We start from the raw sequence: 17,050 nt of genomic DNA, 5'->3' as shown, positions 1-17,050 counted from the left end.
TAATTGCATGAAAAAACATATTATATGATGAGTAACACTTACATTTAGCCACTTGGTACCAACTTTTATTAGAAAATAAAACTTTAATTGGAGCAGTATTTTAATTCTTTTTTTCATTTAGAGTAAAATATGTAATGTTTACATAATTACATTGAACTATTTGGTACAACCACAAAATGCTAAGATGAAATTTCCTATCATATAATGGTAAGGGTTTCCCCAAACCTAATTAATCAATCATATCTTGCATCAAGGGTGAAAATAGCCAAATATCATGTTTTGGCAAAATTTGTGGCAAATTAGCACTGTTTCAGAAATATTTAGCAATTTATCACTTTTTTAGTACTCGAGTTTCTAGGTGAGTCGTCAGCGTGGTACTGCTGACCTGGAATTTGTGTAATTAAAAAAGCAATATGATACTCGATATTATAAAAATTGAGTACTTCTTTATAGTACTCGAGCTTCACAAAGTCGAGTACTTTGTTTTTCTTTTTTCCTACTTTTTGTTTCGTACAAAACATTTACTTATTTCATCTTCTTTTTTTTTGACTAAATAGGTAGAATATCTTATTAAAAGAATAAAGTAATACATGTGTAAGAGGGTCCAAGAGCTAAACATAGGTTGAAATAGCTATCCTAAGCCCATGGACAAGACATATATCAGGCTGGCACTGCTGCAAAATTTCCTGAAGATCCATCCTAGACCCATCTTCTTCTATACGGTCTTCTTTTCTTTTCTTTTCTTTTTTCCTTTTTTTTTTTTTTTTCTTTTTCTACCACCTGCTACCATTAATTTTCTTTTGAGATGAGGACAACACCACATGTGATATTTGAGAACTTGTCAGGCCTCAAGCCTAGTCTATTTGACCTTTCCTATTCACCCAAATCCACACTTTGGTAACTTGTGCAAAATCGAACCCAAGAACCTAAAAATCTGTAGCTTCCTTTTACACTTAACGCAATAGAGCATAGAAAAATCTGTAGGTACTTAGTTCACAAATTTTAGAAAATAAAAATCTAATTCTTCTTTACTTGATGAATATCAGACACTAGTGGCAAATCAAAGAACTATGTAGCTAGTGCTAGGTTTGTACTACTGATATATGTCTTGTCCATGGGCATAGGATAGCTATTTCAGCCTATGTTTAGCTCTCGGACCCTCTTACACATGTATTACTTTATTCTTTTAATAAGATATTCTACCTATTCAGTAAAAAAAAAAATTAAAAAAAAAAGAAGAAGATGAAATAAATATAAGTTTTGTACGAAACAAAAAGTAGGAAAAAAGAAAAGAAAAACAAAGTACTCGACTTTGTGAAGCTCGAGTACTATAAAGAAGTACTCGATTTTCATAATATCGAGTACCATATTGTTTTTTTAATTACACAAATTCTAGGTCAGTAGTGTCATGCTAACGACTCACCTAGGAACTCGAGTTTATGAAACTCAAGTACTATTTAGAACTCAATTTTGTGAAATTCGAGTACTAAAAAAGTGGTAGATTGCTAAATATTTCCAAAACAATGTTAGTTTGTCACAAATTTTGCTGGAAGGTGGTATTGGGCTATTTTCACCTTGCATCATGTGGTTCAAGCAAAGCCCACAAAGCTAATTTCTATTTGCTTAATAAGCGGGTGTTTAGTGGAATGGTTACTTTTGGGCTTCATAGCAATGTCAAAATTATTGTTTTGGATCCAATGCTCATAGTGTGTCAAATATGGAAGGTAAAATTGGGTCTATCTAATCAAATCTCTTTAGCTGACAATACTATTGGATGATCTCTTTTCTATCATATATAATTCAAAACATATTTATAGTGAAAATAGAATACTCCTAATTGTTATGGCTTTTACTATTATTTTATTGACAAGAGCAGTTTCCCCAATTTTAGTGTTTCTTTGTCATTCTTGCTTTCATTGGGCCTGATACTAATGTTATCCCTTCAAAAACACAAATTGAACTTAAATTCAGATTCAAGCCCAATTGAAGACTAGGGACACAGCCCAAAATAACATGAGAGAGGGCCCACAAAAAAGCAACAAAACGAAATTGACAGCTGTGGGATTTGAACCCACGCCCTTTCGGACCAGAGCCTAAATCTGGCGCCTTAGACCACTCGGCCAAACTGTCGTGCTTGTGCATTCAATTACCTATTTCATAACTATAAACAAATTATCTGATTTTTTACCTGCTGTCAGCATTAGTGTGCGCTATAGACAAAGCACAGCATAGGCCATTATGCTAATACCCACTTGAAGATTTCACATGGAGGTTTCAAAGTGAGTGCTTTTGTCACTTCCCAGCTAAAATAATCATTTTTCATGAAACCCATAACGCATAAAGCCACCAAAAAGAAAAAAACAAAAGAGCTTGTTATTGTCAGTGTGTCGCTCTTATCTTGCTTAAGAAGTTGTATGACTTTGATTTTTTATTTTTTAATGTGTTACTTTCAATTCTCTTAAAGTAACTAGTTTTTATTACAGCATATTTTCATGAGAATATGTTTGAGAAGGAAGTGAATTTCGATTAGGCCGTGGAGTAAAAAATAATATGTTTGCTGACTTGAAATCAAATGGAAGTATTAGACTTTGATGGCAACATTCTGGGATTTGATGTCTTGAAAAAGACCAAAAAATGTAGACGTGATCAGTGATTACCCTCTAAAAGTACTAGAGCATAGCCCATAGTGTTTTTAGTATTGAAGAGTGGTAGGACCTTGTTATAATAAAAAACAAAAAAAGTGGTAGGACCTGCTTCATAATTTAACATTTTGAACCAAAACTCATGGCGAAAAACTGAGAATAGCATATACCCAATAACCAGAACCTTGAAGGCAAGTTAGAGGCATGAAAGAAATTCTAAATTTGAAAGCAAAATGGACATTAGGATAAATAAATTGTCTCAGTGTAAGGGTTTTTATTTTTATTTTTTGGCTACAAGAAAAAACAATTAACAAGAAAAACAGGAACACAAAGAGTGACTAAGAACAAAGGGGAAGCCTAACCATGAAAAGAGCCAAAAATATTACCAGACCAATCCCACTTTGCTAGAAGATGAGCTACCTTGTTTTTATGTTCGACTACCTGAAACCATAGTGTTCCAAAAATATGTTCTTCTCAAGTGTTACAGGCTTTTTCTAGGATGAATTATACTTGTGATTGAACAGTGCTATACATAGAATATAGAAAAAAAGTTTGTGATTAAACTTTTGCTAGGATGAATTAAACTTGTGATTGAACAGTATTATATACAGTATAATCAATATTGATTTAGTGCGCATGGCCATTCCCATTAAAGGCCATCTTGTGTAACTGAGGTTAAGTGCTTTTAAGGCCATCTTGTGTGCCAGATTGACCTTAACTTAGAAGTTAGAACCATTCTCATTAATTCTTTTAGTTAAATAGAGTATGGCAATTTGTTCATGGAACCTCACTGACTTGGCTTGTGGGTTTCATGTATGTCTTGCATCTTATTGTGTTGATGTATACACCATAAGCCACAAAGAAGAAATAATTAATTCTATAATTCACACAATCAAACAATACACTGCTAAATTATTCAAGCATTATGTTGCACTTTTGTATTGATGTTTGTCATATTTCTACAAGGTCGCAGTCTTTGCCTCACAACACATGCACACACTCACACTCACACGGGCAAACATGCCTGAACAAATCTCTAGGTGACCATTCCTTTGCTTGCTTCAGTTGTCTTGAGCTCTGTAGCATTCCTTTAATCTACTATATGGATGCTTGATGGACTATTCTGAATGTACTTAGAGCCATCCACTTCACCATTCCCTCTCTCCTCTGGTCCTTTCGAAGGTCCAATTGGTAAACAAATATCCAAAATTTGTAAACTAGGTGCATTTTTCTTAGTCCAAAAGTTTAGCTAGTATGAACTACTACATAACTGATCAAGCAGACCACATGAATCATAAGTGTACCATTTTTCAAGTGATGCAAAAGGAACATGTACATGTTCTGTCACGTTCAGAAGTCCTTGTCCTTCCTCCTCAAAGTTTCGAATGCCAGTCTTATCTTCATGTGGACACATGACTGCACTGCCTTCCATTCCCTCCTGAAAGCAATTCAGCTTTGCTTTAGTCTCACTATTGGTATTTACATTATTTGATGTACAAACTGCACTATTTCCTTCCAAACCCTTGCTGTCTTCATTCCCACCATGAGTTTTTCCCAGCATATCACCTAGGATTTGCAACTGTTGGCAAAATCAAACAAGACGCTCATGTTTATGGCATGGAAAATTTTTCAAAACTACCATCAGTTTTACTACAAAAAGTTTACAACTTGTCGTGACAACGAATGCGATTGATGCCACATATCAGTTTGAAAGAATTATGTGATAAAATTTGTAATATCCTTAGTATATTTCTGTTGACTACTTGAACATATGGGAATTAATGCCTTCTCATAACATAATAATATATATTTTAAAAAATACAGTACCTGTATGAGCAAGGATTGTTTCTCTTTCTTTAAGGACTCAAACTGGGATGCTAAATTGTCATAATTATCTTTGAGTGTTTTGTATTCATTCTCTATCTGTTTTGACTTCCATCTAGCCCTTCTGTTCTGAAACCATATGGCAATCTGGCGAGGTTGCAGCCCAAGCTCTCGTGCCAGTTGCACCTTCTTCCTAGGCTCGAGCCTTGTCTCTGATTCAAATGAGGATTCTAGTGACTTAATTTGTTCAGCACTAAACCTGCTCTTGTTCACAATCTTGTTCTTCTTCTTTCTTGCAGTTTGAGGTGGCTGCTGGCAAGTGAAGATTTCATATTTACCTTCTGGCACTGCTGGACTGTACATGTACTCTCTACCTTCCATTGTTTTGTTTCTCAATTGAGACAGGAAGAACTGTTTATCAAAGTAGTTTAATTAATAGAGTAATAAAAGATATGACTCTCTTTGTTTTTGGAAGCAAAGAGAGTCATATCTTTGTGAAGAATGTGCTTTGGAACTCTACCATAGAGGTTGGCTGTAGGATATATAGTTAGGCATGAAGAGAGTGTATGGGCTTTTGCTTTCAGATAATTATGACTTATGGATTACTCCAACCAATGGGATTAGATACCGTATTGCAATGTCCATCTTATGCCTTTGAGGACATTCCTATCTTCTCTCTGTTTATTTATAGACAGTGATCCATGCATAGTTTTTGTTCGAGTCCCATCACAGTGGTATATAAATGGAAAAGTAAATTATACACAGGTCATCTTTGCAAGCGTACACATTATTGGAGGCTACCCAAGAGACTCGTGACTGAGTGGTATTGTCCAATGAGGAAAATTTAGATTCAAATCCCCCACCCCCCACTCTTTGTAAACCAAAAAGGAAAGAAAAAAGCATACAATTGAGACCTGTTTCTAATTTCATTGAAAACTGTTTCTAAAAAAGATGAAGCTTTCAAGTTTCAAATGTAGTAATTAGAAAGTTTGTGTAGTACATTGTAATAGGACTAAACTATACGAGGAAACTGTAGTTTTCTCAAATGATATAAAATGTATGAAGAAAATGGCAGTGACAAGAATGCCATTTGGTTAGTCAGTGAGAAAATTGAACAGAAAAAAAAAGCAAAAAAAATAGAACACAATATTCATTTTAAGGGGTTTGGTTTATCTTAGAAGTTAAAAGAATGCATCTCTTAGTTAACATATTTTCTTGACTACAGAATCTTGCATGTGGCAAGGGTATGTGAGAGCATTGTTTCCTGCTCTTATTTTCAAACTTAGGATCACTTTATTGTGAGTAAAAGGGAAAATTTTCAAGATATTATTATCGTCCTTTAGATCTTTTGCTGAGGAAAATTTTCGAACTGTTCTTGTCAACGTTTTGATCTTTGCTGTCTGGATCAGTGTGGAACGGATATTTTGTGGTTAGATCTGCTGTTATGTGGCTAGCTTACAAAAATAATTGGCCATGGGGTCTGAGTAGTCAAATTTAAGCTTTATCAGTGTCTGCAAGATAGAGATTAATCAACTAACTTTGAACTTGCACGCACTTTTTCAGTACATTAGATTTTTGTAAAGTTCCCACAATCAATCACTGACAATTAGCTTATCAGAAGAAAAAGTTCTTCTTGGCAATGAACTTTGAAATAAGTGCCTCCCTCTCTCTCTCTCTCTCTCTTTATTAACATATTCTGGTTTTGATTCACAAAGGGTGGCAGCAGTGGCGGAGCCAGAGGGGGGCGAGGGGGGGCACCTGCCCCCCCTTGACTCCACCTAAAATTTCTTTGTATATGTAAGGGACTCTGACACAAAGAAAAAGAAAGAAAAAAATGACTCCCAATTGGTTGTAACTTGAAAGTGGTTCTGACACAAGAAAAGGAAAGTAAAAAAAAAAAAAAATTTTCTCAAACATCAAATCCTTTTCACCTAATTTACTGCTCTTGTAAGCTTTTGTCTTGTCCCACGTTTGATAATTATTTCACAACTTTTTTTTGTTTTTAATTTCTATCATTATTTTCACTGTTAATGATACTTTTTGCAGTATTTTATTGTTAAGTGATGCTAAAAATATTGCAAATTTTACTATTTATATCTTACAAATTAGCATATCACCAATCACAAAAAATAATTACAAACATCTATCATTATATTGTTTATATAACACTAATCACATTTTTACCACATCAATTTGTAAACTTTTTGTTGTAAATTTTGTAGTAACTATGAATTGGTTATTTTTGTTTATTTATTTTAATGATATGAAATATATTTATTTTCTTATAATTGTTTCTTTGTTTTGTTATTATTATTGATTAATATTTTTTAGATTAATTTCACTTTAAATGATGTTTTTTAATTTTGCCCCCTCTAAACCAAAATCCTGGCTCCGCCACTGGGTGGCAGTTAATTCTAAATAGACTTTTGATTAGATTTGACTAATACAGGTATATATTAGCACTTTGTCACTACTATCACTAATTAATCAACCACTTACTCAGCTGGGAAGATAAACTCATAGTGATTTAATGAAGATTGTTGTACTAGTTTTACAAGATGTTGATGGATATAATAAAATCCTGTAGTCTTGTTCCATTGAAGGAAACATTTTTAATTACTTAGTACTGAAGGCACAGATTAAAGCTATGTAACAATAATTTGAACAAATGACCTCCTGCATATTTTGAACAAAAAGATGGGTGCAATCTTTGGCATGAAGTTTCTGGCTCATATTGATACTTATCACTTGAATATCTAGGATAAGATTTCGTACTATTCTTAGAGTGGATCATAAATTCCTAAGACATGAGGATCAACTAATTAAATCGCCTAACACAGACAAATGAATGATGAATAATAGATTGTAAAGTTAAATCACATGAGATTCTAAAAATCAACCCTAACAATGATAGGCTAATCATACCAGTTGGCCTTAGACAAAGGCCAACTATCCATTTTGGTTTCAAGTTTCAGGTATAGATTTGGCCACGAAGTTCATATAATTTGAGACCATTGATTCAGGTACTATTTTTCCAAACTCTGTTCATGTTTTGGTGGCATTGGATTGTCCAAAATGGCTTTACAGTTTGGCGTGTATATGTCATGAATTCTTACCAAAACAATAGGTGTCAATGTCATGGTTGGTGAAGTGTCTTGTGAAAAAGAATAGGTGTCGGTCAATAAGCTTAGGATACTCTTTCTAATTAGTCCTCGCTTGCACGCCACGGGAGCCTTAAATTGTTGACAATTTGGCAAGGAATTGTTGAACCATATAGGTTTAGATTTCCAAAACACATTTTGAAAGTAAATTCATTTTTTGGAAACAAAAGAAACACAAACAATGAACAATCCCTGGAACACGTTTACAGTTAACCAAAAAGACCTGAAATTTGACTTCTACTATATTGACAACAGTTCTTTGTTTGATTGAAGTTCTGAAAATTCCTTATCAACAATTTTTATTGGCCATTAAAGGGCAATTAGTCTCATTCAAGTAGGACATTTAGACATGGTTTGGAACTTTGGATGCAGTCTTATATATTATTCACCATTTGAATGGGACATTATAATTTACCTATGGAGATAGGAGTACTTAAATACCACAATGGATGTAGATTGAAGTTACTGTATACCATGCAATCACCTTAAATGCACTAGAATAAAGTGTAGACTAAAATGTAAACTATATCCTTAAAATTTGAGGTAATTTTAATTTTAAGCCTTAAATGTATAAAAAATTGAATTTTAGTTCCCAACATGAGTCTGTTTTATTTGTGGTCTTTCTATCCATGCTTAACTTAATACTTAATGGGACTTTTGTGAAATTCACAAGTTGACAATGAAAATAAGAAAATGCCTAGATTACGATGCCTAAATTATCAAGCCTAATATATACCAAGCTTACTCAAAGTAAAATAAACTGCAAAAAAGGGTAAAAACCTACTTAAAAAGAGTAATGCCTAATTAAATTAAGAACTTGAATACAAACTTACATGTATAAAACCTCTTACAAGCCTACGGATTGCCTACATGCTACGCGATACAAATACAAATTATATTATGGGTTTTTGTGTCTGAATGTGCCCACCCTTTCTCATAGAATAATCATTCTGTTTATACTTGAGGCTTTGACAATTAATCTTGTCTTCCTTACCACATAACATGTACTGATTTGTGTCTTTTTTGCTAAACATCTCGCAAATATTAAAACTGAGAAACCATTTATAGTCGCTTCGAGGTAACCGTTGCCTTATTAATTCATGTGCTTGGCATGTGTCTATCTTGGAGAAATTGATATAGTAAATTGCTCCTCAATCTCTTATAGATTAATGCCTTTTGTCTTTTTAAGTCTCTTTAATTTTAGATAGTTATTTATTTGAATTTTTACAATTCTTTTTTGGATTCTTTAGTTGACTTGACATATTTTAATTGGACTTATAACTAACATACATTATAGGAATTGCAAGCTTCACATTAACATACAAGGGTGGAATTGGAAGGATGAATTAACAACATTAGAGAGCACGTTTTAGTTAGTTCAATTGATAAAGTCTCTTATAAGTTGAAATTCTATCATATCTATCGAAAACAACATTAGGGACTAAAATCCAAATAGCTTAACTTTTAAGGATTAATATCAAAAGTTATGAGGCAATGTGAACATGAAGACAAAAGCAATACATAGAAAAGTTGGGAAGATGATTAAAGGAGCAAATGTCGTAAAGCAAGATGCTTTCCTCAAAATGTCACCAAAACTACTATATGTAATGTCCTGTAGTGAGTATTGAACAACAAATACCCCTTTGTCCACGTCCAGGAAGCTGGGTTTGCATCTAGAAACTGCGTGTATATGAAAAAGGCCTCCCCCTCGAATCTCCTTAAGTCTATCTCTAACCACTGCCTTTGACAATGACCAACTTATTTGTCTTGAACGGCAATGATTAATTAGCATTTCTTTTCTTTTGCGCAAGCATGAATGACTTAATAATTCATTTCAATTCTCAAACCAATTTATATGCCAATTTTTCGTGCCTAAAAGCTACAACAAAGTGAGTTGGTTAGTCCTCTAATAATTAAGTCATGAATTATTTGATGATCATTAACAATCCTATTATCCAACTCTTTCTTAGTATCTATGGATTATATATATGATTACATGAGCTATGTCTAGATTGATTTCTACTATGTTAACAACAAATTTTTATGCCTAAAATTTTAAAGTGAGATGGTTCGTCCTTTAATCCGAAGGATTCTAAAGAGTTTTGTATCTTATTGACATTGTTTGGTCTTCATTTTGAGGAGTACCAAGATTCAAATCACCTCTCTCTCTCTCACTTGTTGTAACAATTAAATTCTATTAATAAAAAATTCTTAAAGGCATGATTGGAACGGAGGGAGATAAAGAGAGACGAGAGTAGAGTATAGGGGAAGGAAGATGGTCGGAATATATTAAAATTTAGTATATTCGGATTAGATTATATATGGTCATAAGACTTCCCCCCACACGTATATATCCTAACAATTTCCATACATGGGCCCTCATTCTTCAACCATGAGACTTTCACTCATACTTCTATACCTAACAAATTCCATAGACTCTCTCATATGCCAAGTGTATATGTGTGTGAATCTTGAGACTTTCACTCATACTTCTATATCTAACAAATTCCATGGACTCTCTCATATGCCATCCGTGGAAATCTTGTGTTGCTTTGGTCATATCATTAGAAATTCTGCTTTGTTGGGTTTTTTAAGACATCCATTGACTTTAATACCACTTATTGAGATTTGTGATTTATAAACACTAATACCCTTATTTGTTTTTTATTTTTAATCTTTGATATGGAGAAATACTTTTTTTTTTTTTTATACAAGATAAAATTTCTACTCTAATCTAATCTAAGTGTATATGTGTGTGAAGTTCCCTTCTGGAGACTTAAACCCCGGCCCTTACCCTCCACATCCCACAAGCATTTATACTTGTAGAGTGACCACTGCACCAAGGGTGTACGGTGATGATATGGAGAAATATTAATACCTTGAGAAGTCTTTTTTTTTTTTTTTTTGAAACGAAACGACTTAACCAAAAAGTTTAAATCAATAAATGTGGACCTAATTATTTTATATTAATTACTCATATTTTTTTATTATTAAATATGTAACCTCCGCTCACACATGCATAACAAATATATTTGTGGCCAATGACCTTGTGGTCATATGACAATACCTGTTTTTGTCCAGAGTTTGAAAAACATTTTTGTGTGGGTGAAGTTGTAGTATTAGTTGATTTTATTTTATTTTATTTTTGCTGAGATAGTAGCATTAGTTGATAGCACCCCTCAACCCTGGTCCATAACTTCGAGTATTATGAAACTTATTGCATTTGTTTAGAGAAAAAAAAAGGAAAAAAAAAGTACTGAGTGCATTTAGAAATCCAATTTACTCAAGTTATTAACACAAATATTTTTTGGTACATTTTTTTTTTTTCTTGAGTTGAAGCGGGTTATCAAATCCAGGTCCAATTTTGTCAGGTCTACTTAAGCAATTTTCTTGGTCAAATAAAAAATTTTCATTCCTCCAAAACAAAATAAAAGTTGTCCCATTCAGGCCCGTTAGACAACGCCCTTTATTGAATCTTAAGTGGGCTTACCCATCAATGTTATTTAGTGCAAGCCGGCGTAGCAGCGTAGAAATGTAATGGGCCTACACCTGCCTGAATAAATTTGGCCCAGAACGAAACAAGTGTTATTTCTTTCATTGGACAGCTCAACCAGCTAATTGGGCTCCACTGTACTCACCGACCTCACAGTAGTGGGCTGCACCTGTTTCGCACACTCATTTTGAAACAGTGTTTGTTGGCTTATGTGAGCAATGCTTCTTATATCCAAAAAAAAAAAAAAAAAAAAATCACAACTGTTGAATTGATGAGTTTTAATTGGTTATTATCTGAATTCACCACTAACACTAGCTTTTTAATCACCACTAATAATTTGCCACATTAATGAATGTGAAATTTTTTTGTGTCTATAAACTTCCTTGACTAATGCTGTTGTTGTATGCTTCATTATTCAATTATATATATATATATATATATTTAAATATATTATATATTATATATTTAATCCATCCATTAAAATTTTACAAAATCATATATTTTTTAAATAGTAGAGTATATAGTTCCATATACAAACAAAAATATAGTAAATACCTATTAATAATTACCATAATTATTAAATTTCATAGTTAATTAGACCCAAAAAAAAAATAATGAAAAAAAAAATATTTTATTAAACTTTTCTATACATTGCACGAATTATTGACTAATTTTATTATAAAAGTCTTAACAACAGACATGTCAACTAATTTGATTCATACCGCATCAACAATATAGTAAAACATTAATGCATTAATTTTATGGCATTATAAATTTGTAATAAACTTTGAAAAATTCCTGTGTACGTATTCATGAATTTATAAGATGTTCAATTTTCAACTTATTTTGTCATGACTACTTCAAACAAGGTTGATGATTGGTAGGAGGAGAATGATTCCACCAACCATAATATTATTGTCTACTTCAAAACATATATAGTCAAATCCATATAATGCGTTAGAGAATTTGAAGAAGATCATGATCATATGATTCAAATCAAAGAATGGATATTGACCGGTTTATATTATGTTCCTTTGGAAACAACTTATATAGTTTTTTTTTTCGTATGTTAAAGTGTACTTTGAAAAAGTTAAAAAAAAAAAAAAAATTGTAAGATAAAGTAAGTTCTGTACATAAAAAAAGCATAAGAATAGCTTTTAAAATTTACCCAAAAACACACATTCTGTCCATATGAATTGTGAGAAAGAGAGACAAAAGGCAGTCCCACCCAACCCCACAGCTGGGTTCCAGAAATGACCACGATCCCAGGACCCCATGCACCCTCTCTCTCTCTCTCTCTGTGCAGCCCTTTATCTTTCCCTAAAACCAAAATGATTATTTTCATCATCATGTTTTCATTATAGCATAAACCAAAATCTCATTCCATTCATAAAAGAAAGGTTTGCACTGTTGGAGATAAGAATAACCACACAAAAATATATATGAAGAAGAAGATCAAAGAAGTCTCTTGCTGTCTCTTGCTTGCAAAGAGATATCAAGGAATAAGGATAGCTAGGAATTGAGGAAGCTTTCTCTTTTGAGGGGAATGTTATCTGGTCCAAGGCCAAGACTCACCGGCTAAATCGATCGTTTTCTTTCTGTTCCTCATCAGTTTCAAAACCGATCATACATATGATCATAACTCGATTTATATATATGTGTGTCAGCGTCCTCGGACCAGGCTTCATTCCCCTCAATTATTGCTTCCTTTTTGATCAGTACAATCATCTTCGCCTCTTAAGATCTCATTCATTCAATCGCCTGCATGATCTCCCAGGTGGGTTTTGCTTAATTCTGAAAATTTCCCATCATTTTTTGGTGTTATAAGTTCTCTACTTTTTGTGGATTTGATTTTGTTCTTTTGTGGAAATATTAGTGTGGTTAATTACTATCAGATTGGTGTCATGATGAAAAGCTTTGACTGTTTTATGTTTAGTCTTTGGGTTCTGACAAGAACACAGACTTTTTTTTTTTTTTTTTTCATCATTGCTTTTAAGTTCTAGTCTTGGGTTATTCAACTACTGCCATCATGACTGTGTTTCTTCAGTTCCTCCAAAATCCTTTTTGGGTTTATCATTGGATAGAGTCTTCTCATGATGCCTTCAAAATTTCTGGTAATTTCTATATGTTTCCCTTCTTCAGTTTTAGGGTTTAGCTTCAATAATTGTTGTATCTTCATTTTATTTATTTATTTTGAACTAGGGTTTAAGAAAGGGCTACTAAGAGAGCCTTTCATCCCCTAGAGAAGATTAGTGGAAAGTTTAGTTTACCAAAGCCTAATTATTTAGAAAAAGGACAATACACTTTTAGCTACAAAGATTAAGTTTTCCTTCAATTTTAAAATATTAAGTAATAGTTTTGTATAACTTGTTGCTAGTGGGGTGGGTGTGAATCTGCAGAGCTGTACAATCTTCAACTTATCAGCTTTACCAATGCTTTTCCAAATATATATTTACATTGAATTTTTGTTGATATATTTTTTAGTGGAATACTATACCTTGCTAGCTAGCTAGATATATATGGAGCTGCACTACAGGAATATTCTAGCTAGATCAGATTGTGTTTGTCGGTAAATAGTATTAATTCTTGGAGAATTGATTCCAATTTGTTGTGTGTCTCTCTTTATAAAAAGAGGCATCTTTCTGCTATCTTTTCGAAATCTCTTTTCTCATTTCTTCTTTCGTTTTTTTCTTTTTGACGCTATCTATCTTTTGGATCTTATCCCCGGATATTATCTAGGCTAGGCTTCTTTTGATTTAATGAAAATTATGTCTCATTTATTTTTTCATCAATTAATGAATTTAATTACTTCTTTTTAAGTAGTAATCGTATGCGTGTTCATTGACAAGATAGGGGCATTAAATATTTTCTTTTCCTTTTATTTTTAATGGAGATTTCCTAGCTAGTAGTATCATGTTTTTTCCTCAATCAAGTAGGGACTTGTGTGTGTGTGTTAACCATATTCTCCTACAAAGATATTATCTTGTATTAATAAATATTTTAGGTATGAATCTGTATTGGTTTAGACTTTAGAGTTTAGACAATGCTTTTGATAAGAGGAAAGAAAAAGAAAACTATTAATATGTATTAATTAGAATTTTAATAAATAAATTTCAGATGAAATAAAATAAATACTACTTAAAAATGATTAGAACTTTTGGTGATAAGGTTTTAGATGGAGTAAATTGTCTTATATCAGTATCTTACTATCTTATATTGTTAAAATATGCTCACATTAAATCAAATAACACGTTAAACCTAACTGTTTTTTATTTTTGGTTTTTAATTTGAAATTTTAATATTTCCTTTAAAAGTATTAATTAGAAAATACCAGTTAAATTATAATTACAATGCTCTTGGTGTAAAACCTAAATTAATATATTAAGTTACTTGTTATGATATAATATTATTTTTGTTTTATTTGTAACAATAATCACATGACTTGATTCTCAAAAAAAAAAAAAATCACACGACATATAAAGCCATTTTATTATGCTTCATACTCTATAGTTGTTTTCATTACAACAATAATTCTACAGAAAAGTAATAGAATACAATCTCCTCTTTCTTTCTTTCTTTTAAGAATAATCTCCTCTTCTTATTTTTCAATGGCATGACTGTTTAATGTCTAAACACTAAACAGTCATAATGGATCATCGTAACACAAAGTAGCAAGAGGAAAACCGAGTAAGCCTAGCTGCTATAGCTCGCTAGGGATGGAATCAATAGATAGATTCAATAAGCCCATGCATGCACCACCACCTCCTTTTATTTGTCATGTACTAAATTCAGTGTAGAAAACTGTGCAAACATTATTGTTTGTCTCTGTATCAGTATGAACTATGAACAATTAAAGTGATTCTTTTCTTGGTAGTTGTTCCAAAATAATGGAGAAGCAATGACTTCCCTCATGTGGTATACAAATTACTATAAAATACTTATTATGCAGTAGTAGAGGTCAGGTTTGTTCTTAATTTTGTTAACTTTTAGTTCTAATAAAGGATGAAAGACTTTCAGACTTTTAAATTTGTATTGCATGAGACAGACAACTTTTTTAATTTTATTTCTGAATGCATAAGTAAGCCACTTAGTGTTCATCAAAAAAAGAAAAAGAAAAAGAAAAAAGAAAAAGTAAGGCACTTAGTGAAATTACGAGCCATCTTTCTCTTGTTTATTCTTGTTTTTGTAATTTTGCTTTTTGAAGGATGAAGCCAACGCTGGCAATGTATGATTGCCATATTTGTGATGAATAATGCTCATTCCAGTGATTCTTAAATCTCTCTCTCTCTCTCGTTACCAATGCTACCTACCATACGAGAACCGTAAGTTTTTATCATTTGTGGATTGCTTTTTCCGTCAGATTATTCTTTTGGAACTGTAATCTCGTAAACTTTTAGAAAAACATTAAAGACAATACAAATTATGCCACTTTCAAAGTTTTAAGTAAGTTTTGGAAAAAAGTGTTTGTAAGCTATCATACTATTGCTAGTCTAATAGCTAGGATAAAACTATATGGTGTGTTTAGACTTTAGACTAGAGACTTTAGAGTCAATATGAACTTGGGAAATGGTGTAAAATTGCATTTGGATTGGTGTCTATTTCCTTTTCAAAAAAAAAAAAAAAAAGGATTGGTGTCTAGAGTTTTTAGACTCTAGAGTCAATATGAACTTGGGAAACGGTGTAAAATTGCATTTAGATTTTAGGATTTAAAATCAATGGATTTGAAATATATTTATTCACTAGTAAAAACTATTTTACATCAATTTAACAACACATGATAGATTTGAGTTTTAAGAATTTTATTCTAATAACACTAGTATCTGAGTATGTGCTCACATGCATGCTGAAAGACTCTTATATTTTTTTGGGTAAAAGTTAATAATTTGCATTTATTATAATTTAGAATTTTTTTTTTTTAAACAAAGAAAAAAGATAAGCTTTAGAAATAAGCCATAACTGTAAAGTGAAAAAAAATCTTAAATTTTAGGAGTTCTCTTTTTGAATTCGAATGAAATTTGTTATTTGACATTTATGATCCTATTTCTAAATGAAGTTACCCTTCATTAAGCACGTGCTCATAGGCTCTTCTATTTTTTTTTGTAAAGATTAATAATTTGCATCTATTATAATTTAGAATTTTTTTTTTCAAACAAATAAAAATGATAAATTTTAGAGATAAGCAGTAACTGTAATTTTTTTTTTTTTAACATAAAGGGAAAAAATCCTAAATTTTATATGAGATAGAATTTCTATTCTAACTTAATCTAAGTGTATATATGTATAAAGTTCCTTCTTAGAGACTTAAATTTCGGTCCTTGCACCTCACACCCCATAAGCATTTATACTTGTGGAGTGACCACCGCACCAAAGGTACCCGGTGGTGGAGCTCTCTTTTTTAATTCAAAATGAAATTTGTAATTTGACATTTATGACCCTATTTCTAAATGAAGTTACCCTTCATTAATGAGGGTATTTTTGAGCCACATAAAAGTTCAGTTGAAATAGGAAAATCCTCTTATATATAGTATAGAAAATACATGGATTTAAAATAACACCTTGCATTTAATAATTTCGAATTTACATATTGATATATACACATCTTAAACCATCCATAAAATATTATCAAGATAAAAGTTGTCATTTTACACTTAATTTATTCAGATTATTCAATTATAGATCCTTATCTTCAAATACTTTTATCCAAATGAACTGTCACTGGATTTGGTTATGATACTATATTGAAAGTGATAAAGATTTAGATTTTTTTAGATTATTTTGAAATAATTTGAAAAAGTAATTATAAGCTAGTAATCACATTGCTGTTTCATACTACTCCTCTGCCTCTTATCTTCTCATGTAAGAGGTGGGAAGCATATATGTAGCCACTGAATGAAATGAAATACATTCTTTTTTATCTGGCACTGGCAATC

The 17,050-nt window shown here is 31.9% G+C and overlaps 1 protein-coding gene, 1 long non-coding RNA gene and 1 other non-coding gene across 4 annotated transcripts; 1 reads left to right on the top strand and 2 right to left on the bottom strand.

The window, feature by feature from the left end:
• Positions 1-2,050: 2,050 nt before the first annotated feature.
• TRNAL-UAG (transfer RNA leucine (anticodon UAG)) lies at positions 2,051-2,130 on the bottom strand. Its single transcript has one exon. It is a non-coding gene; the product is annotated as a tRNA-Leu (tRNA).
• Positions 2,131-3,554: 1,424 nt separating this feature from the next.
• Positions 3,555-5,144, bottom strand: LOC126699586 (homeobox-leucine zipper protein ATHB-7-like). 2 transcript variants are annotated; one of them, XM_050397487.1, is made up of 2 exons: positions 4,470-5,144; positions 3,555-4,080 (listed from the first exon to the last, which is right to left on the bottom strand). In XM_050397487.1, the coding sequence occupies exons 1-2, from the start codon at positions 4,845-4,847 to the stop codon at positions 3,892-3,894; spliced, it is 567 nt and encodes a 188-aa protein (XP_050253444.1). In that variant the 5' UTR covers positions 4,848-5,144; the 3' UTR covers positions 3,555-3,891. The 2 variants fall into 2 exon arrangements, with proteins under 2 accessions (XP_050253444.1, XP_050253443.1); XM_050397486.1 differs by having other exon boundaries at positions 3,555-4,221; positions 4,470-5,132.
• Positions 5,145-12,328: 7,184 nt separating this feature from the next.
• LOC126699905 (uncharacterized) lies at positions 12,329-16,035 on the top strand. Its single transcript, XR_007646921.1, has 2 exons — positions 12,329-12,897; positions 15,325-16,035. It is a non-coding gene; the product is annotated as an uncharacterized LOC126699905 (long non-coding RNA).
• Positions 16,036-17,050: the final 1,015 nt, after the last annotated feature.

This window comes from Quercus robur, chromosome 9 (genome assembly GCF_932294415.1).
Source record: "Quercus robur chromosome 9, dhQueRobu3.1, whole genome shotgun sequence".
Lineage (NCBI taxonomy): Eukaryota > Viridiplantae > Streptophyta > Magnoliopsida > Fagales > Fagaceae > Quercus > Quercus robur.
Note: the sequence above shows the minus strand (reverse complement) of the source record. Positions and strands in the feature narration are given on the sequence as shown.

Excerpts from the sequence above, each read along its gene's own strand:
- LOC126699586 (XM_050397486.1), bottom strand. The coding sequence starts at position 4,847 with ATGGAAGGTAGAGAGTACATGTACAGTCCAGCAGTGCCAGAAGGTAAA. Across the intron at positions 4,222-4,469 it reads AACAATCCTTGCTCATACAG|TTGCAAATCCTAGGTGATAT; the intron begins GTACTGTATTTT and ends TTTTGCCAACAG.